Source organism: Lipophrys pholis, assembly GCF_963383615.2.
Source record: "Lipophrys pholis genome assembly, chromosome: 4".
Classification (NCBI taxonomy): domain Eukaryota; kingdom Metazoa; phylum Chordata; class Actinopteri; order Blenniiformes; family Blenniidae; genus Lipophrys; species Lipophrys pholis.
The window spans coordinates 11,560,052-11,581,872 of NC_137637.1; the positions used below are offsets into that span (position 1 = coordinate 11,560,052).

Genomic DNA, 21,821 nt, shown 5'->3' on the forward strand with positions numbered 1-21,821 from the left:
TTTGGCTTTTTTCAGAATAACTGCCATTAGAGTCGACCATAAATCTTTCCCTCTGGCTCCAGTAGGTGAAGTTTGACCCTGCTGCACGTATAAGGGGATCACAAAGTAAAGCCTCCTCAGTCACCACAACTTCATTCACAGACACATCAAAGCAAAAGTTACAAAGCTTACACCCGACAGTCTCCTATAGACCAAGCTACTGTTCCACTAATCATCATTACTTTTGAAACAAGTATGCCATCGCCCAACCCGAGTGCTGAATCTGGTTTGGTGAATTTCCAGAGTTGTCTTTCAGATATATGATTTTATAGCTGACTGAAGGTCTTTGGATGTGAAATTCATTTAAACATTGAGGTCAGAAGTATTTTTTTAATTGTTTGGCGGATAAAGTATAACAGACCACCTTCATTTTGGGAATCACCCAGGTTGTAAACAGAAGTCTTGTATTATCCCTTTCCTCAGCTGCAACATTGGTTTTTCTGTTGATATGGAGAGATTGACGTAAAAGTGATAAAAGTGTTCAAAACACCAACGTTGTAACATTTGTTTCTTTCTGGAAGACTCCTTTGCCCACATCTTGTCCTCTGTGGTCACTTTCCAATACTTCCAGAAGGTTCTCGAGTGAAAGCATCACCCGCAACCTCTAATTGTAACCTTGACTAGTTAGAAACCCGCAAATCAATTGCTAAGGATTAAGCGACAATTTCAGTGTATTAGCAGTTTTAATTAATGGAACTGGTTTTCTTCAACTCAGAGGTTGGCAGTTCAATCTCTCATTTCGCTCTGTCCATGTTTTAAAGTATCCCTGAACGAAGATCTAAACCTCACTAAAGTAAAGACTATAAGCCCCAAATTTCTTCCAAAACTGCAACTTGCCAGGCAGCTGTTGCTGTTCAGTGAGTAAACGTTTGTGCATATATGTAAATATGGCTGATCCTGTAGATTATGAGTGTCAAACACATTTTAGTTCAGAGGCCACTTACAGCGTAACTTCACCATGAGTGGGTGGGACCGGTGGAAAAGTGCCATAATAACGTTTACATTTGAATTCTTAGTGTTTTTTTGATCTGATGTAAATGTTACTTTTTTTTGTAAAACCAAACAATTATTGCAATTTCATAAACAAACATAAAGTCAAAGTTTTGTTTCAGGAGCCATTTTCATAAATTTGTATTTTTAGTGACTCCACTGTTGTCATGGAAACGGAGCCCCACAATGTAGCAAAAGTTTAGCGTCTTAATTTGAAAGTGTAAATTGGCCCTTCAGTGTAACTGAGACAATCAGAAATCAATTAAGTAATTAATACACGGTATATTTTCCAATTATGTAACTCTATCCAAACTTGTGAAGATACATATACAAGACATGGATGGGCCGAACAAGCAGAAATGTCAACCGTTAAACCTTTAAAAGTTTCAGTAGTCAAATATTTCAACGTCAACGTCTTTCTTTGAGCATTTACCTTCTTTAATAAGTCAGAGATATAAGATGTGCCAAATGTGCTTTAAGCGTTATTTATGGACCTCGTGGGAAAAGAGCTTCCAAAAAATCAGCAGTGCTTTGGAGGCTTCAGAGAGGAACTTTTGATTGGAGATTTTCAAGGCCCCCCCTCCCCTTCGCCGAGCGACTCATCTGTTTCTAATATTGCACACTTGTGCCTTGGAAACCTCTGTAACGAATCCATTATGCTGGTCCATCTGAACAGAAAATGGTGAGAGCTTTAGAAAAGATCTGATCCAACCCACGCTGCAGCCATGTTTCAGGTAGAATACGCATGAATAAAACCTCTGATTCTCTATGTCAGGGTGAGCCATACCATTAGTGTCCTTCACTGGTGGCCAGACGCTCAGAAAATTCATATGTGGAGGCTCAAACTGTTCCGTACAGTGGAGTTTGTGGTTATGTCCACATCTGAAAACAGAACTAAGTTAGAATTTTTGGTGCCGCTTGTCACATTTAAATGAAGATATATTGATATGGGTTAATCAGCACCATGTGCCGTCCAAATACCAGAGCAGGTCACAGGAATTTGCTTGCATTTCTTCATGCTGTAAGCATGAAGCTGTCCCTTCATGCTGTAAGCAGCATGAAAGGACATTTCATCACATGAAGTGGTTAAAGTGAATATTTTATGTGTGATATACAATTTCGACACGAAGGATTAGATTTAAAAGAGAGCCCGTGCAGACAGCCAGTGATAGTAAGTGTAAACACTGTCAACATAAGTGTACAATTTAATTAAGCGCACCCATACGTGTTTGCTGAACCTGTAAACTGCATGTGTGTTTATCATAAAACAGAAGATTTAAAACACCATGAAATTCGTTTACATTAAAGAGGCACTTTGTGATATTGAATTCATGCCTCTTTTTTACATTCGGTGGCGGCATTGGGTCATTTAAGTGCCAGTCTGTCCTTCATTTGGCTGTTTTAGTATGGAATTATATTTGTGACACAATCCACAGTGTGACATGTGGAGGACCGAAAAAAAATGTAAAAAAATTATTTAGCTGAGCCCCAAAAAATTAAGACACATTTTTGGTGAGTATTTTTCAATATTGAATTACATAAAATATAGAACTATTTTGTTTAGTGTGTTAACGTACAGTTGTATTGCTTTGGCACAGTTTTGCAGAAAGTCAGAACTGCTTCCACAAGAAGGAAGAAAAGGGATTTTTTATTCAGCAGATGTGCCGGCTGAACAACTTGACAGATCCAATAACCGAAACCTAAACACTCAGGTTATTAAGATTGTTGAGTGAATAAACCTTTTAACCCACTAAACACAATAATCCTTTATTTTCAATTCAATTCAACACAACTTTATTTATATAGCACCAAATACAACACAGTCATTTCTCAGTGCTTTTTACAGAGAGAAACCCAACAGATCCACATGAGCAAGCATGAGCAAATGTGGAAAGCAAAAAGTCCCTTGAGCAGGAAGAAAACTTTGCAGAAATTAGACTCGGAGGTGGCGGCTTTCAGCTATAATTCAATAATAATCTTTTTTTTTTTTAAAGCACAAAAAGTCTTTCATAGTCCAGTATAACCTGCAAAATTCCATTTGATTTAGGTAGCGTTTTTTAGGTAGCCCTTCTGAGAGCCGACTGGAATAGCAACCTGATTGGATAGAATCAGCCAATCAGAACAACCCTGTGCAAGTCTGTGATTTGGCTGATTTTGTTGCACATGTTTCAGTCGAGTGAGCGTGAAGGCAGAGTTGTGTGTAGGTGTTGAGAGAGTGAGAAAGATGCAGCGAGCGCGTAGAGCGGAGATCTGCGGGAGAGCAAATAACTAAATGGAGTGAAAAATAAACACCATGATTATGTGTGTAGGTGGAGAGTTGCAAACCTAAAAACGTTTTTTTTTTTAGCGCGAAGTGGATTTCTGTTTGCTCAGATTACGTATTTTTTCTGTGCTCAAAATTTCACCCTGCGCTTTCGAGATTGTGGCACAAACATAATTCCATATTTTAGTCTTTGGTTGATATCGATGTTTGCTAGATGAAGTGGTCCAGGTTGGGTCCAGTGGATAAACTGTTGAAAAAAATGCTTTAAGCACCTTTGTGTAGTGAGCTTCAGCCAACTCAACGCACCATCTTGTGGTGCAAAATTGCATTGCAAGACTATACATGCTTCTTTTAGGTTACATTGGTTTACATTGAACAAAAATAATTTATAGAAATTTTAACCTTTCATTAAAACAATTTCAGTTCAGTTGTATTCAGTCGCCGACACATCTTTTATTCAGCTTTTTTCAACTCGGAGCCGATCCCAGCTGACAATGAACAAAGGCAGGGTCCTGGACAGGTTGTAAACTCATTACAAGATGAATACTTGGGTGTCCTTTTCTTTGTAGCATATGTTTGGGTAATAATCTTTCTTAAATAAAGACTCATGGATTTTATTACTCAAAAATCTTAATCAACAAAACAGTGATGGCAACCATACGATTGGCCATAATATAACAAACGGTTAAAGTCAACAAGACTGACGTGAGTATAACAGACAAAACTTTGGAATTCAAACGGACCAATGTAACCTACTGAAAGTCATTTGACTTAACTAAAATCAAACACTTCCTTCCAGTCATTAGGAAGCTTTTGAGTCAAATTTAGAATTATATTTGATCATTTTTTAATCAATTTTCATGAGTTAACAAATCATTATACTGACTCACAGTTCAGTTAATATATCACAGCAACACAACAATACATGTATTATAATAGCAACTATATCAAAGTACTAATTATCAGTGATTTATACAAAGCTGGTCATTAACAGTTGATGTCTTTCATTATTTTCTTGGATACTTTTCTTCTTCTCTCACTTGTTGGGTGGGTTGTTTTCTATTAAAGCCTTGCATCTTTGTTTTGTTTTTTTTTCCCTGTGTACAAATAACGTATTTATATCAAAGTGTTGATGAATCAGTCACCCAATTCACGGTAAATCCATAAGCTGCATCTACACAATGATAAAGAACGTACATGCTCCCGTCACGGTGTAGAGAGCAGATCTTCTCACAGTACTTGTAATAATAACAGCAGCTACAGCAGTAATGTTCACCAGTACAAATTGTAATAGAAATTATTTCCCTCTCTTTTAAGATGACGCTCAAACCACAAAGGGCAAAGTTATAGTCTGTGTACTGTCTGCACCTCCCTGCAATTAAGTTTTAATTAGCTACTGTATTTGACTTCAGATTTAAGTCATTTGGTTTGTTTTTTATTTAGGTCTTATAATGGTTTTTTTTTCTCTCTCCTGCTGCAGTTTTGCTTTGGGGTAAATCCAGACTCCACTGACCCACATCCTGTTTCCAACCTCCCTCTGAGAATTCATGCCAGGCAGCTGTGAGAAGAAAAGCAAAACATTTATTGGCTTTTCTTCATTTACACATAGCCATCTGTGATAAGGATCTTTTCGGCAACAGCAAATATTTTTGCCCGCCGTTATCCCTGCTGGAGATCTTTCTTCGCCTTTCCACGTTTGATTATCATTTGTGTTGAGCGCGAAGCTGCTGATGTGGCGCGACATGCCAACGCTCAGCCGGGAGTGTCGTGCATGCACAGTATTGGGAGATCACCTCAGCCGTGGCGGCGCAGACACCTGCGTTGTGCAATCGCTACCTATCGCACATGTTTATGCCTGCGAGGATGTTGTGACGGTTGAGCTGCTGTTCTCTGTCATAACAGATCGACGGGGCCTGAGCTGTTGTTTGGCTCGCAACCATCTGTCAAGCCTTGTTGGTTCCCAACCTGCCTGTGAGGTCACCCTGAGACCTTTCCTAACAGCCTTTAAAGTTACTCATTCACTCGAGGCGCCGGGGCCACAAAACTCAGTCTCCCCTCGTGAAAAACAGAATAAGTCACTAATGTTTGTAAGAAAAACAAACCACGCAATTGATGTAAAAATCACTTGGGGGGGGGGGGGGGGGGGTGATGGACTCAGTTTTGACAATATTACTGGCTCCCGGGGGAGTTTCAGGAGCATGGGAAACCGTGGCGAGATGGATAGCGTATTCCTTTGGTAAGAACATCGTGTTTCAGTGCTACATGAAAAGCCATCTCATAGTGCCATAACTCATCTTTGCAGTTTCCCACATGGCCCTCATGGCTCCGACATATCTGAAGAAGACTGGTGATGATTACTTAATGGCGCGACTCCAAAGCCATCTACAAAGCGCCCTCATCGCACATGCTGGAACCTACGTCTCCACGTAGCTCTCCAACAAAGGCTTCAAGTAAAACGGCTCGATAATAAAGCTGCGGCCACTCTGTTCACGTCACTCAGTGTTACCGCGGGGCACTACACACTTTTTTGGTTTTTCTTTATCTAACAAGATTTTTCAAAAAGAGATTTTATCCGGAACGACTTGAAATGAATCTACAGCACACGCTTGTTTAGCATATCTTAGCATAAATCCTTGGTAAATGCCTGTAGGCTCAATGAAAACAAACAAAAATACAAACAAAGCAAGAAAAGAAAAAGAAATACATTAACTATTTTTGTAGAAGTTAATTGTTAAGGTGCTAAAAATTGTACTATAAATAGCAACATTTATATTAGTAGATATCATAAAACAGCAGCTGCTCACTCAAGAAAGGCTGCTAACCACACAGCTAATATCACTGAAATCGCCAAACCGCATAGATGGAGTCACAAAGAGTTTGCTTTAATAGGTAAAGTTACTGAAAGGCAACCAGTTAAAAAAAATATCAGCGAAGGTTGTGGAAAAGAGGACTACACAAAGACTACACAAGGTTCCAGAAAGGACGCAGGCTAAACAGCTAAGCTCCCTAAAAGTTGCAACACCTAAAGTCACAAAAACTCTGCTTAGACAAGGCTAAAGTTAATAAAAGATGACCAACCAAGCAGTTGGTCTGCAAACTATTCAAACTCATTCCCTCTGGTAGGCGTTTCAAAGCTCAGTTATATAGCTCATAGCTCATAACATAGAGAGAGTTTCCTTCACCAGGCTGTCTAGCTGACAAACGGAACAAACACAGTTTATGAGAAAAACCAACAGGCCCACATACACACTCCACTCAGTATCTAAATAATTTTATAAACCTCGCAGCAACGTTCTATTCAGATATTTCCAGGACTTTTCCATTTAACTTTGTCGTAATGTCTCCCATTGCAGGCAGTAATGAAACCACACACACTAAGGCAGAAAACAATGTAGATTCTACTTCTTATCAGTAATATATTTCCTTTTCTCCTTGACATTTTGGCTGATGCATCCTATATCTTTTCCACCTTTGTTAAAAAGTTGTCTTTTTTTCATTTAAGGTAATAGATTCTTTTCAATGGTGATGGTTTTCACTTGTACCTGTAACTGTACCTGTACCTGACTCACCTCAATCCAAACTTCAAACAGTGATTGTTTCAGAAAAGTTTGGTTTTCTGATGTCCACACGGCATCCCTGGAATTTTCAAAAAGTTGTGTTTTCCACAATGTATACAGAAACGGAACCAGAGCCTTTTCAATAAGTTCCACCTTGGGAGCAGTTTTCAAAAAGTTGTTTTCAGTGACTCTGAGCACCATTGTCGTGCAAACATACCTCAAAACGACATGCAAACGTCATGTAAAACGGGCCTTAGAGCCGCTCTGTCAGATCTGTTGATTGAACTGATGACTGGCTATTATTACAGGTAACAAATATCTGCATCAGACAAAGTAGTGACATGAACAACAAGCAAAGTCTCAATCCTCTCTGGTTGCAGTAAGTTGTGATTCTTTTCGTTTTCATGTCAGCACATTGGCACTGACCACACATCATTCATTTTCATACATGGCTTCTGGATATCAATCCAAGTCGCCACAAAAATCATCACCAAATGTCAAACGACTGCTCTAAAACGAGAAATCAAACGAATTGTAAGCTTTGAGTCTTGCTTTGGAGTTTATCTGGTGTTGCTATTTTGCTGGGAGGAGCGTCTAAGTCCAGTCTGTCCCGATCCCTCACTCACAGTTTAGGTTGAAGGAGCAGGATTAGGTTCTTATCTCCGCTGGGATGTTGTCTGTCTTCTGGCTGGACCCGGCGTGGATTTGTTTAAGCCGCCCCTGTTGCCACTTCACATTCACAAAACATTCCTTCGGAGACCGGTTGAACAGATAGCATATCAGTTTCTTCAGCAAGAAAAAAAAAAGAAAAACAAATCCAAAACCTTTATTGCCCAGGGTTCACGCTCACTCTAATTCCGACACAGCCCATAAAAACAACTGCTTATTTATTCTCGCTCCATATTGACAGCAAACATTCCTTCAGCTGAGGAAGACCAAACAAATGACTCTGGCAGTAAACGACACGACATAGATGGCAGGTTGTTTGTGCCCTCGACTGTAATAATAAACCACGGGTTGTTCTCGGGGTCGAGAGGCCGAGGGGAGCTGACTGGAAAGTTGCTTGTTTGAATCTGAAACAAACTTCACAAAAACGCTCAAGTCGCTGCCGATGCTAAACTGATCTTTTAGTGATCGGTCTGAGGAATAACGTGTAATAAACCAACGCGATTCCATAGCTCAAGTGATGACATGCTCGTGATTGATTGAAAAAAATTAAAAGACAAATACTTAAGTTTTCCGTATGTGGAAAAAACTTTCTGTCATTCTCACTGAGCCACATGTATTAGCATTACCAAAGGCTGCTACTGTTACCGTTTCACTAAACTTGTGAAGCATTTTCTTGAATTAATTACCATATTTTCAAGACTATAGGGTGACATGACTTATGAAGTGACTAGTAAAATACACCAGTAAATACAATCTGGAACCACTAGATGTCACTGTGTGACAACAGAAAGTGGCTACAGTACCACAGAAAAACCTCCATTACTACAGTATTTGACTGACAGACCAAGGAAAATGTCAACAGAAATAATAAGCCAGCAGAAGCTTAAGTAAAAATTATCAAACATGCAACAGAAAACAGAGAATAACAAAGAGTTCAGAGTTTGTGAGAAACGTGTGAGGTACTGGAGAAAAACAGAGAAACTGTTAATGTCATGAAGGAAACAAAGCATTGTGGGATAAAAGCACAACAGCTGGAGCTGTGGAACAAATTCACAAAAGGTTCTGGAGCGAAAGCTGCTGGATCAGGATTATCAACAGGGTGACTTATGTGTTTTCTTTCTCTTCATGGTGCCTTTTTTAGATAAATGTGACTCATGGTCCTGAAAATACGGTAATTATGAATAGGAACTTAGATTGTACACAATTATTGGGATCATCTAACCTATTAAAATATTTAACTTTTTTTTTTTTTTTAATGGATTGATATCAACAGTATATAACAACAGTCTATTTAGCACTAACATCTCAAAACTCCTGATTACAGGAAAAACACCTCCTTAATCGTGAACTAACTCAGTCTGTCTGACAGCAGCACTTAAGATGTCCCACCGGAAGTATTATTACACCTGTGAGGACTTACGGAGAAATATCAGCTCGTAAACGTTTGAACGTTAGTAGTTTATCTCAGCTGTTCTGTTGCTGCTTGTTCTTTTTGCGATCGCATTAGCTACAACATTTTACACATCTTCCTCAAGGGATAGCTTCACCTGAAGTGAATCAGGTGTTGGAGCAGTCGTGGGCAATTCATTTAATAATTACGAGCTTTGACATTTACAATAACTATCACAGTAATGACATTGCTTTATAGAGAAGTTACTTATGTTTACCCTCAGAAAACTAACCAAAGAAAGGTGTGCTAAACTAAATCGCCGCATGGTTTTGACTTCTTCCACGTATAAACTGCATCAAAAGTTATTCTTTGAGAATAATCAAGCCGTGACCTAAAGAGCAAAAGCTCAAACCACTTCATGAGAATGAGACCTGCTCAATGTACTCGGTTCAAAGATCTTTGGGGGAGTTTTTCTTCCATCCCATAACATCAGTGTTGGATTACCCGCCAGCTCAGAGCCTCTCTGTCACACTTTGTCCGTGAAGTCTTTGATAAGCCCTTGTTTTTAGTTCTGGATAACACACATATGGAACGGTTTTATTGAGCATGGCATTGCATAAAACAGGATTTCCGAAAGAGGGGGCGAACAGAATGGGTATCTAATCAAGGCGAAGTCGGGACCAACACGGGCTGAGCAGTGGAGCCTGAGGGCCCGTTGACACGCCGATGATTTCAAGAGAAAATGCAAACATTTTATTGTGTTTTTTGGGGTCGGTTTACACAACAGTGCTCGGAACCACTGAAAACAAAGATTTTTGAAAATGGCTCCCAAGACGGAACTTTTCAAAAACTGTCAGGCTTCAAAATGACTCTTTCTGGAAATGCCAATGGCGGAAGCACTGCCACTGTGCATGCGCAGCACAGCTGTAGTAAATAGTTCTTCTGGACTTGCACCAATAGACTCCCAGTCCACATTCTCCTGAAACTTGGTAGTGTTATCGTTGAGTCATCTGTAATAGTAATCCAACTTAGTTGTCTGTCCATACGAATACCTGTGAATGTCTATAGCATATTGTTCTCTGCATGCATGAGTGTGTGGTTTCATCAGAAAAACAACCAACAGCACTCACTGGTGGCCAACTTGCTTCGTTTTCAGTGTTTCTGCCATTGCAGTGTAAACCTGAAACTTTTCTGAAACGAAAATGTAAAAACAAGGAGTTTTCACTTGAAACTGAGCCTGACTCTTTTCCATGGTGCTCGCTGGAGCTTCGTTTACAATTCAGATAAGTTCAACACTATCGGAGCCTCCTGCCGGGTTTGAATGGGAGCTGAGCTCTGGGTGTGGAAGTGGTAAAACGGTGGAATATTCTCTGCATGAGGCAGTGCAGTGAGAGGTCTGTGCCCAAACACAAGTCCCACAGTGGAGCTTTGAGTATCCATTTCCCTTCTACATGTCATTTGTGTTGAGTCTTCACAAACTTTAGCATTTATCTCCCCCTTTCTCAAAGTGGGGTGCCACTAGAAGCATCTCACTTGCATTTACTTGTGCTCTGAATGCTTGAAGCTGCCGAGGGGTAAATAAAGAGCATTTATGTGGTTGGATTGGCATTTTCATCATCTAGCAATGCACAGATGAGAAATCTAAAGCTCTTCTAAGCATTGCCATTATGACATGGTATGATTGTAGAGCGTTGATGGAGAAGCTGCAGAAGGACTCTTGTTCTAAATGCTTTTGATGCTGCCCTGCTTTAACACACCGACAATAGCATTTAGAGGAACTGGAAAATGCAACTTTTTAAAAACCCGCTCCCAAGGTGAAATTCTTTTAAAAACGCTTCCACTCTGTCTCCGTGGAAACAGGCGAAAAAGCAACTTTTTGAAAACATTTTGACTTTGTGTAGGAGGAAAATTAAACTTTTCTGAAATGCTGCTACTGCGCATGTGCAATACAGCCGTGGTAAATATTTATTCTGCACATGTGCAAATAGATGGACAATAACAACAATGGCAAGTTAAAGTCAATTTCAAAGTAAGTCATAAAAATGGCTCATCTCTAAAACCACTCTTTGTGAAGGCTTTTGTAATAGAAGGGGACCTGACTGCAAGCATGAGGGAAGTGAAAAATAAAATTGTGAATCCCTTCATCATAAAAGATCTGTATGTTGCAGATCTTGAGAAACCTTGGCTGGTTGTACCAAAAGAATATCACTCAGTAATCCTCCATTTGGGCAATACTGTACCATGGGCTGGGCATCTGGGACACATGAAAACCTTTAACCGGATAGCTCTGAATGTTTTCTGGCCAGGATTATACACTGATGTACAAAACCCCTGTAAGTCATGCCATGACTGTAAACTTGTTGCTCCCACCAAAATTTTATATGGAGGCCAGTTACAGTCACTACCTGTTATGGACGTGTCCTATCAGAGAATAGCTATGGACATCATTGGTCCCCTTACCTAACAGTAGTGCAGGACATACATTTGCTTTGGTTATTTGTGATTATGCAAGTTGATATTCAGATTTCTATCCACTACGTTCACTTCAGGCCAAACATGTGGTTCACTGCTTAGTAGAGTTGTTCTCTAGGGTTGGCATTCCCCCCCAAAAATCCCAACAGATCAATGGGTCAAATTTCATGTCCCCTGATGAAATCGCTGTACTCCCAGCTTGGTGTGAAAAGCACGAGAACTCCACCATCTCACCCTGAAACCAATGGCCTTGTTGAAAGATTGAATGGTACCATAAAACAAATGTTGAGGACATTTGTGGATGAAAGTGGCAAGTTAAAGATAAATATAAGATAAATGGTTGCTTTTTCTTTTGTTTGCGTACAGAGAGGTGCCACAGGCTTCAACTGGTTTTCCTCCTTTTGAGTTGCTGTGTGGCAGACAGGTTCGAGGCCACGCTGAAGGAGAGCTGGGTGGCCGGTGAGACACGCTCAGCAAAAACCAATCTTATCACTTACATCCTCCAGATGAGAGACAAACGGAGCACTTTCTGAGAAAAAGCCGAAGAACACTTGGAAAAAGCTCAACTATGACTGAAATGCCCGTGAGAGAGCTGAAAACTGGTTAGTGTTAGTGTTGCTACCAACGGGTCCCTGCCAGTGACCAGCTAAATGACCCTATACTGTTCTGAGGAAGGTGGGCCCTGTGACGTGTGACATTTCATGTCCTGATAAAGCCAAAGTTAAACAGATACTGTGTGTAAACCTGTTGAAGGAATACCATCACAGAGCCATCCAAGAAAAGAGAGAGGAGCATGTTTTGATGATCCAGCATAGCCAGAAGAAAAGCTGAAGAAGCTGACATGAGGCCTTCCAGAGAAAACCCGTCCCGAGCGTCTGACTCAGGAACCAGTGGCATCAGCTGGGTAAGATTCACACGTTGGAGTCCGGGAGTCAATTTGCCGTTTTAACTACTTTTGTGTTTCACCATTAATGACTGTTTAACTTGAGTGCTTGGTGAATAAACCTACTGCAACACTTTACTCCCACTCTAAAAAGAAAACCGTGTCATGACGTTCCAGGTGGGATTTTAAGTAAACCAACACATGAAAGAGATACAGAGCAGCCCACCATCAAAGAAGATGAGAGAGTCACACAGTACCTGTTGGATGATGGGGCGAATCTCCTTCAAACTGAGAGTATTTTCCTTAATATAGTCTTAGATACTGAGGTCCAGCCTCTCGAACTCCATGAAGGAGTCGACCTATTTCACAATGTTGAAAGCCTCTCATTATGTTCAGGAACCTGGTCTGGAATTACACCAGATCACAGAAAATCTCATGTTATTCACAATGTTTTTAGATTTATATCATACAAGTGAAATACGAGTGACTTTTCTTGTACAGTATCTCGTCCTAAGAGGCAGCCAAGGATTTCTCATTACCGATGATTTCCAAAGCTACCAAGTTGGTGGTGAGCTTCCTTATGCGAACGTCCCGAAGCGCCAGCTGCTCACGATGTCTTTCACAAAATAGTCCCCGGTGGGGGTGGAGGTCGTGTCTCTGCCCTTCGCCACTGGTCTGACCTTTAAGAGAAGAGTTCATTATATGGAAACATCTAGAAACCAATTAAAACTGTAGTTAAAGTCAATCGAACCTGAATTAGAAAAGGTTCATTCATAAAGAACAAGTTTGGATCAAAGCATAAGTTTTGTGTTGACCTGCCTCTGAAAAAGGCAACGAGCAATGACTTCTATCCTCGGACCACATTTAATTATTGTGTGCCTGCTTATGTAATAGACGGGGCACAAATATTACTAACCTATATGTTATTATATTTTTGTTTTGATCGATTTTTTGCACTTTTGATACTATTTTCACTATTAGTGCTAATCTAATTATAATTTCCCACTATTAATGGTACTTTATCGATACTTTTGCATTACTACTGATACTTTTCTGACCCTTTTATTGCTACTTCATTGATAGCTTTGCACTATTACTGTGACTTCAATTTAGGGATGGGACCGATCCGATCCAGTATCGGTATTGGGTTCCGATATCAGCGTAATTCACGGATGGGAAATTTCCGATCCAACCTGCGGAGATCTCCGTTCCATGAAGCCGCATCTGCTTTACTTTTTAACAGCTAGTGAATAGACGGAGCTTATTAAGACTCTTTTTTTTTTTTTTTTTAAATATGGAAACAAATAAAAGCAGATGCTTCATTAATCCCTTTTAGAAAATGAATGTGTTTTGGGGCTGGTTTACTTTAAACGATAGTTAGTCGGAGTTTAGTGAAAACAAAAGGTATATCAGGTATATTTTCAAATAACACATTAATCCATTTTTCAAAGCATTTTACAATGCTTTAAAAAACTCAAACCTCAAAAGAAGAATTGCAAAATAAACGGTGTGCTTTTTTTAAGCTCTTAGATTTTCAGTCATTAATAATTCTGAGCGTATCTAAACATTTATAAACATTAACAAACCTGGACACATTTGCAAAATTCTGAACACACTTCTGTTTGTGTGCAATTAAAAACAACTAAGAGACTCACTGCTTGTGGTCTTCATCTCAACATCTGGTGAGGACAAACTAGAACTGACTTTAAGCCAATCACCAAGCCAGAGGTGATTTAAAAGTTGCCCCAAGTCTCTGACATCAAGTGACGCTAATTAGTTTCATTACATGCCAGTCTCACATAGTGTTAAACAGTCATTGGTGAGAGCACGACTAAACCCCGCCTCCTCAGGGTAGATTTCACATCGCCCCAGGCTGCTCATGTAGCGGTCTAGTACTCTCTTTCTCTTGCTTTGTGTGATTACATATGACAGGTAGTCGTTATTGGACTCTGATGATCTTTAATTGACACTGGGAAGAAAAAGACAGACAAAACAAGTTCATCACCGGTCTCACAGTCCACGAACAGTGAGCCGAAACAAAATAAAATGAACAGGAGTCACTCACTACTAAAGGCCACACACGCCTCTAGCATTGGCCACAAGCCAATTTTAATGTTGTGTCACTATATAACAAAAGCAAAATCAAAAGAAATTTCTGTTGCGGAATATGGACACCCCCCCCCCCCCCACAAAAATTTGCTTAGCCGGCTTGACAGTGAGGATGCACTCCGCCAGTTACGATACAACTATGTCGAGATCCTGTGTTGCACAGCCCCGACTTCAACAGATAATTTCTGGTTCAGCTGGATGGTTCTGGTGTTGGATTAGGGGCAGTGCTGGCCCAAGGAGAACCTGGAGATGAGAAGCCCATCCTGTTTCTGAGCAAGAAACTGTTTGATCAGGACAAAAAGTACTCTACTGTGGAAAAGGGAGGATTGGCTATAAAATGTGCAATTGATTCCTTAAAGTATTCTCTGTTGGGAAGAGAGTTTGTCCTGCAAACTGACCACAGACCGTTGACCTGGATGCACTCAAAACAATATCAGACTGGTAGAATCCTCCGTTGGTGTTTGACTCTCCAGCCAAACCAATTCACCGTACAGCATTGTCCTGGTAAGAAGAATCTGATTGCAGACTATCTCTGCCGTGTGAACCAGAAGGGGGAGGAGTGGAGAGATGTTAGGAAGCACCAGCTTCCTCCCAGCCTTACATGTACATTAAGATTCTCCGATATAATTATTATTGTTATTATTATTTGTATTATTAGTAGTAGTAGTAGTAGTTGTAGCAGTATTATATTACTACTACTACTACTACTACTACTACTACTACTACTATTACTATTAGTACTTTCCCCATGTCAGCTCTTGATGATGTTGTCTTTTTCTGATGAAAAAGTCTTCATACTGAGTTTAATTTTTTCATTGGTCACAGTGCTATTCACAGTGTTGATTATAATAGTATTATTATTATTTTGAAGGGAACTGATCATGCTATTTTAAAATATCAGATTTTCTATATTAAGTCAAATTTTTTTTTTAATAAACTTGAAAAAGAAGTCTGATAATATAAAACACAAGCGTTTTGACAGAAAGTTGCAAACAATGTGTCATCCTGACGTTTAAATACCACGTGGGCCTTGTTTAGGTTAGTTACGGTAGGAATTCTTCCACACTCCAGTCTCTGGGAATGTTGCATTCATGGACTGCTCAAAGTGTGGGTTTCATTGTATGATGTCACCTAAACGGAGTTTTGAATAGATTTAAAGTGTCGGGTATTTTTTTGAGAAAATGTGACACATATAGCGTCTAGAAATGTACTAAAGTTAAGAAAAATTAAACCTATAAGAGTTAAAAGTTTTTGAAATATTTGCAATCAACTTTTTACTTTCTGAAGTTGAACTTGTATAAATCATAAACGGTTTTAAATTGATTTTATAAGTATAATCTTGAGTTTTGTTTGTAGTAAAATGGCATGAAAAGGGTGGTTTTGCGTGAGTAAACAACTTTTTTAAAGTTTGAAACTTTTGTGAAGTTTAAGTTTCGAGGCGTCCCTGAAGGCACCAGAAGACTCGGTCAATTAGTAGAGTTTAGACTGTGAGGAGCGGCTGCAGTCGGTCCGTGCGGAGCGCTCCTCCAATGAGTCGGATGTGCGGGGGTGGGAAGTACACGCAAGTTTGAAACTTGGATTTTCGGGGTGGTGGGGGGGGGAAAGATAAAAAAAAAAAAAAAAAAGATAAAAAAAAGACAATGGGATTCGAGCTGGACCGCTTCAAGGGGACCGTGGACCCGGATTTCAAATGCAACTTGTGCAATAAAGTCCTGGAGGACCCGCTCACCACCCCGTGCGGACACGTCTTCTGCTCCGGCTGCGTGCTGCCCTGGGTCGTCCAGCAGAGCAGCTGCCCCGTCAAATGTCAGCGGATCTCCGCCAAGGAGCTCAACCACGTCCTGCCCCTCAAGAACCTCATCCTGAAGCTGGAGATCAAATGTGACAACCACGCCAGGGGCTGCGATGCCGTGGTGAGGCTGCAGCGGCTGGCCGAGCACGCCGAGATGTGTGACTTCTCCCCGGCCAAGTGCCGCAACCCGGGCTGCGACGAGGTGCTCAACCTGCGGGACGTGGACGCGCACATGCGGGAGACGTGCGAGCACCGGCCGGCGGGGTTGTGCGCGGGCGGCTGCGGGCTGACGCTCACGCACCGCGAGCAGAAGTTAAAGAGCCACTGCTGCGTGCGCGCGCTGAAGGCGCACAACGGCGCGCTGCGCTGCAAAGTGCTGCTGCTGGACCGGGAGCTCAAGAAGCAGACCATCCGGGCCAACAAGCGCGAGAAGGCGCTGCTGGCGCAGCTGTCCTCCGTGCACGGGGAGCTGCAGATGACTGCGCTCAAGTACCAGAAAAAATTCACCGAGTACAGTGAGAGGATCGACTCCCTCACCAGGACCGTGGCTTTCTCCTGCAAGGTGAGGAGCGCACGGGAGAGAGAGCGCGGGCGCGCCTGTCGTCCCGGTGCAAACTTCACGCAAACTCCGTCACACTCATGTGTCGATCCTGCGTGTTTGAAATCCCTAGATTTCAATCATGCGGGATTGACTGTGACTTTATCCAAAGTGATAACACTCATTTCAATCCTGCATGTCCTGACCTCCCCGTGCACAAAGTTTACAAGCTGTGAAAAAAAAAAAAAAAGTTGTTTGTTCACTGACTCGTTTTATTGGGACCTCCGTGGTGGTTTGACACTTTTCAAGTCCCAGTTGAAACTTCATTCAAAATCCATCACACTCGTATTTTAATTTCTTGACGTCGGAACATTGCAGGATTGAAATAAGAGTGATCTCTGAAATCGGTTTGTACAAACCAACTGTGTACAAAGTTTATAAGCAGTAAAAACTTCGTTCACTCCTTTATTGCGATCTCCGTGTGGGTTTGACACTTTTAAAACGTAAAAAAAACAAAACACACACAACTTTTCCTTTTGCTTCCTGGGAGTTGAGTTCCTTGGTTCTGTCTGCTGTGAGACATGGATGTCAGCTGTGCCTCTGGCCAGCTGGCAGTCAATGGGGGGAGGGCCAAATATTTACTGCAGTTCTGTACACAACAAGAGCCAGGTTCCCAGTTTATATTGCCTCCTCACAGCATGCTGGTCTGAGGCTTTCTGTCATCGGATGTTCGCCTTTTACTCCCCCAGACAAAAACACTTTAAATTAGAGCTGCAGGAGAGTCTGCGAGATCCTCAGGAAGAGTTAGAAATCTACTTTATTTCCTGTGATGAACTATTCCTGCTAGATCCTGACAGTGTTTCTAAATCGGCAAATACAAGGCCTCCTTTGTGGGGTGGGTGGTTGGGAGGAGGTGTGTGTGTGTGTGTGTGTGTGGTAACATCCAGAAACACCAGCCTCCTCCCCTCCTGGGGTGAGGATATTTTACGGTCCAAAATCTAAAAGCTAATGGGCAATAATCCACATCATAAAGGATGCAGGAGTTCATAAGTCAGTTAATGAATTGAATTAGTGCGGCTGAGCTGCTGCTGCTGCCATCATCAGAGGGGAGTGGTCGCATTGTGGTTGGTTAGAAAGTATGTGCAAGAAGAAGAAGAGGAGGAGGAGGAGGAGGAGGATGGAGAAATGTGGATGAATGAGAACTTTCTCCTTTAATCTTCCTCCAAAAGCCGCTCTTTACTAAATCATTTGCTTTCAGACTTTGCCCCCCCCCCCACAGCCCCCTCCTCTTCTTCAGGCTCAGTTCTCGGCAGAATCCGTTCCGCCGGACTGGAGAATTGTGCATCAAAAGCACTAATGTAGGGAAAAAATTGTGAAATCGCCCGCGCTGGTAGAGGAGAAGTTTTCCGCAACTAGTTATCACAGTTGATTTGACAGTCCAACGACGGAGACACACTGTACGTGGAGTGTGTCAGTCCCCACATACGTCTGCTGAGGCAAGCAGGAGGATAAAAGTCCCCATGTGGGCTCCTGGGCTTTGAATGGACATCAAGGAGCCTGAGAATTGTCTCGGAAATCATTTCGCGCAGGAGAAAAGAGGCGGCCGGGAAGAGGAGGAACAGCTCAGTGGATGATGATGATGATGATGATGATGATGATGATGATGATGTGGCTTGTAAGAATGTGAATGATGTTTTTCAGTGGAGGCAGTCAAGTAGTGAGCAGGACCGGTGGCTCAAAGAACCTCATTACAAAGCTAAGAAGGACGATTTAAGGTGGACAGCTTCACCACTTAATTCAGGGCCCCCGTTTACGCAACGTTTTCAAGTGAGAACGGAAAACTTTCAGTGTGTTTCGGGAGCCTGTGCGCACAATGATAGTGCTCAACTTTTTGAAAGCGCGCCATCTTCATCTCCATGTAAACGGGGGGGAAAAAGCAACTTTTTAAATGCTGCTACTATGGTATTATAGAGTTCTTCTGCACGTGGATGTAGACGGATAATAACTATGTAAATCACGCTAGATTGCGATACTGTGAGCAAACCAATATGTTTTGACATAGAAATTCATGACGGTGCACTCAGTACAGTGCAAGCTGGCGTTTTATTCCAGTCTCCTTCAGGTTTTTACGGTTTAAGCAAAAGGGAAACTGGCTTTCATCCAAGTAAAATTAAAGTGCTTTCACCATTTAAGTGGCAGTACTGTAATTCATAATCATTCATTACTTCGGATCAGAAAGTCAGTGAGACAAGAAGTCCAGCAAATCTGTCCTCCTCAAAGTTATAGCAGAGATTGCAAACAAACAAATTTCGATGACGTCCTCGGTTGATGACTACATTATTATTTATATTCTACACACCTTTCATAGCAAGATTTTACTGCATCAAACCAGCATTTTAAGAAATTGGCCAATACTACTTGTTTCGGCTTGATAAAGTTTTCATTATTTCACTGTCTTCAAAATACATAGATTAACTATCTGGGCTCGAGGACTGGACCGCAGTTTTTCCATTCCCATGAGCCAATATGCCATGTTTCATCACCCCACAGCCAGGAGAGATCCTGAATGACACGACAAAAAATTACATACACTTTGGTTTTCCACATGATGAAATGCCTGTCAGACGCTTTCTCTCAGGCCCTGTACACGGGGGAATGATCTCTCTCTTTAGACAATAAAGTCCATTGTGATCTGCAGAATCGGTGCATAAACCTTGCAAACGATCAAGAAAATGTTGCCCAGGGGGTCCCAAAGGGTTCAAGCCTTGGCAGTGACCCAGCTGTCATGTTACCGCAGACCTGGAACAACTAAAAGGAGTGCGTCTGTTACTAACTGTGTGCCACAATTCCAGACGTCATTGGCGAGAAGGCTCTAATGCAGAGTTGTTGTGACATATCAGCTCCTCAGGTCACTGTCAGAGAGTAAACACAGTCCCGTCACTTTGCGTGATGTCTGACGGGGAACCCACTCCGTTCTGTTTCAGAATCTCTCTTCGACTTTGGCTTCCAAAGCCAGATGGAAGATTTGACCGTTTTTGTTTAAAAAAAATAAATAAATCTGAACCGGCGAGGGAGATCGAGAAGACACAAGCATGTGGAAGAACTGACTGTAGTTTCCAATAATAGCCGGTAATGCTAAACTGCTTCGGTGAGGCAGGAAGAGCAATAAAACAAAGGCCAAACACACGAAGACGCTCAGACACGAGTCTCTCTGGTTCACTTCAGGGCTGCTGGAAGCGCTGTCACGGGTCTCTTCCTGCCTTATATCCAGCTCCTTCCTCGGCTGTCGGGGATGACAGCTTTTGCGCTTTAAAACTGTCAAGAAGTTCGTCTGATTGTGATGACCACGCCCCCTACTGGTAGAAGATAAGCGTGCTTTATCTCGTGACATACACTAGCATCATAATAAAGCTAATTCACATGCAACAATGTCATTTGGACGTGACGGATCGTGTTATTAAAAGACGACCATGAAGTCCCGTAGCCCCTGTTAACGCCTCTTTTTTGCATTTACGTTTCAGAAAAGTTCAGCATTTACAAAACAATGTTTTGAAAGCAATGCCCGTTTGCATGGAAACGGCAGAAACGCTGAAAACAATGTATTTTTAATGCGGAGCCTCTAGTGGGTGCTGTTTGTGTTTGAAATGAAACCACACACACATTTGTGCCGAGAACAATGCGCTATAAACATTGACAACGGGAGAACATGGACATTTGTATGGACAGACGACCAAGTTGGATTGTTCTTCCGGGTGACTCTCAACTACAAACCTATCAAGTCCCAGGAGAAAATGGACTGGGAGTCATGACACTCTGGAGGCAAACATTGTTGTTATTGTCCCTCTACTTGTGCATTTGCCAAAGAACTATTGTCATTGTCATGGAAATAGAAATTCAAAATGCAAAGAAAGATTTCCGCTTGACCCTGTTTCCATGGACACGGAGTCAAAGCCTTCTTCAAAAGTTTTCCCCTTGGGAGCTGTTTTCAAAAAGTTGAGTTTTCAGTGGCTCCCGACCACCATTGTTGTGTAAACACCACCACAAAACGGAATGAAAAATTAGCGTTTTCACTTGAGAATGTTGTCGTGTATACAGGCCTGGAGAAGAACTATTTTATTGGGTAATAAATGGAAACGTGTTGGTTTGCTTTCACCATTCACCACAACGGTGGTCAGAAAATGCCCCAAATTTCTACATGCAGCTTCTTCTTCTAGCTCTCATGCCTGTAAGTTTCTAAATTGATATTTTCCTCTTTTTTTTTTTTTTTTGCTTTGCCATACAAAACCTCGTCTATATTTAGACACGCTGTGTTCTGAGGTAAACGGCTCGATGGAGGGCAGGATCGGAAAGTGTGACGGCCGCTGAGGTAAAGGCTCTCCGTGAGCTTGCCAAGTCACCAGCAGCGAGCTGAAGGTTTCCTTCCCTTCCCTCGCTAACAAACTGCTCCACTCTTTCCCCTATTAAACTTAAACGTTTGTTTACCCGACACAGCTCCCAAATGATGTCTGTGCGATCATGAGGTTTTCTCACATTTGCTGGTGAGGACAGTTTTTTTTTTATTATTTTTTTTATCACTCAGGCACACCTGATGCATTAGTAAATGCAAAGCCTCCTGAAGAGATTTACTTCATTTCTTAGGGATTAGAGCTTCGCCAGAGTGTTCGCAGATGTGGATGCTTCCTAATTACTCTGAGTTCATTTTAATGGCTCTCGCAGATGAAGCTGGAAGGCACGGCTCTCTTTAAAAACCCATCCAATTTGTTCAGAGGCCTGTGGCAGGTTACGTGTACCCCAGACCTCTTTGCTTTAACGCGTTTTGTTGAATTGAACTAATGCGCGACTGTCGTCTTGTTGACAGTGACGGCTGTAGTCGCTATAATTTGAAGGCATGTGGCGCTAATGCTGCCGTGACACGGTGCAGGAGCGCGCATTCCCTCAGGACCTGACACGCACATGATGGTCCCCTTCTCCTGCAAGGCGGCCGGGACACTGTAAAGTGCCAATAATATCTGCATTATATTTAGGCTGGAGTGGCAGCTGAAATTATGTTACCTCATAACTCTTCTCTAAGTCCACGCTTTGAAAGGCCAGATTAAGGGCTGAGTCGGCGAGTTGCTCG

At 41.7% G+C, this 21,821-nt stretch overlaps 1 protein-coding gene across 4 annotated transcripts in view; it reads left to right on the plus strand.

Annotated features, from left to right (window-relative positions):
- Nucleotides 1-15,835: 15,835 nt before the first annotated feature.
- pdzrn3b (PDZ domain containing RING finger 3b) overlaps nucleotides 15,836-21,821 on the plus strand; it is a 129,099-nt gene continuing 123,113 nt past the window's right edge. The window contains exon 1 of one of the 4 annotated variants that reach the window (XM_080460994.1): nucleotides 15,836-16,726. In XM_080460994.1, coding sequence (XP_080317120.1) covers nucleotides 16,013-16,726 — 714 coding nt within the window. In that variant the 5' untranslated portion in view covers nucleotides 15,836-16,012. The remainder of the gene's footprint in view (nucleotides 16,727-21,821) is intronic. The other 3 variants (XM_080460995.1, XM_080460992.1, XM_080460993.1) reach the window with 3 other exon arrangements.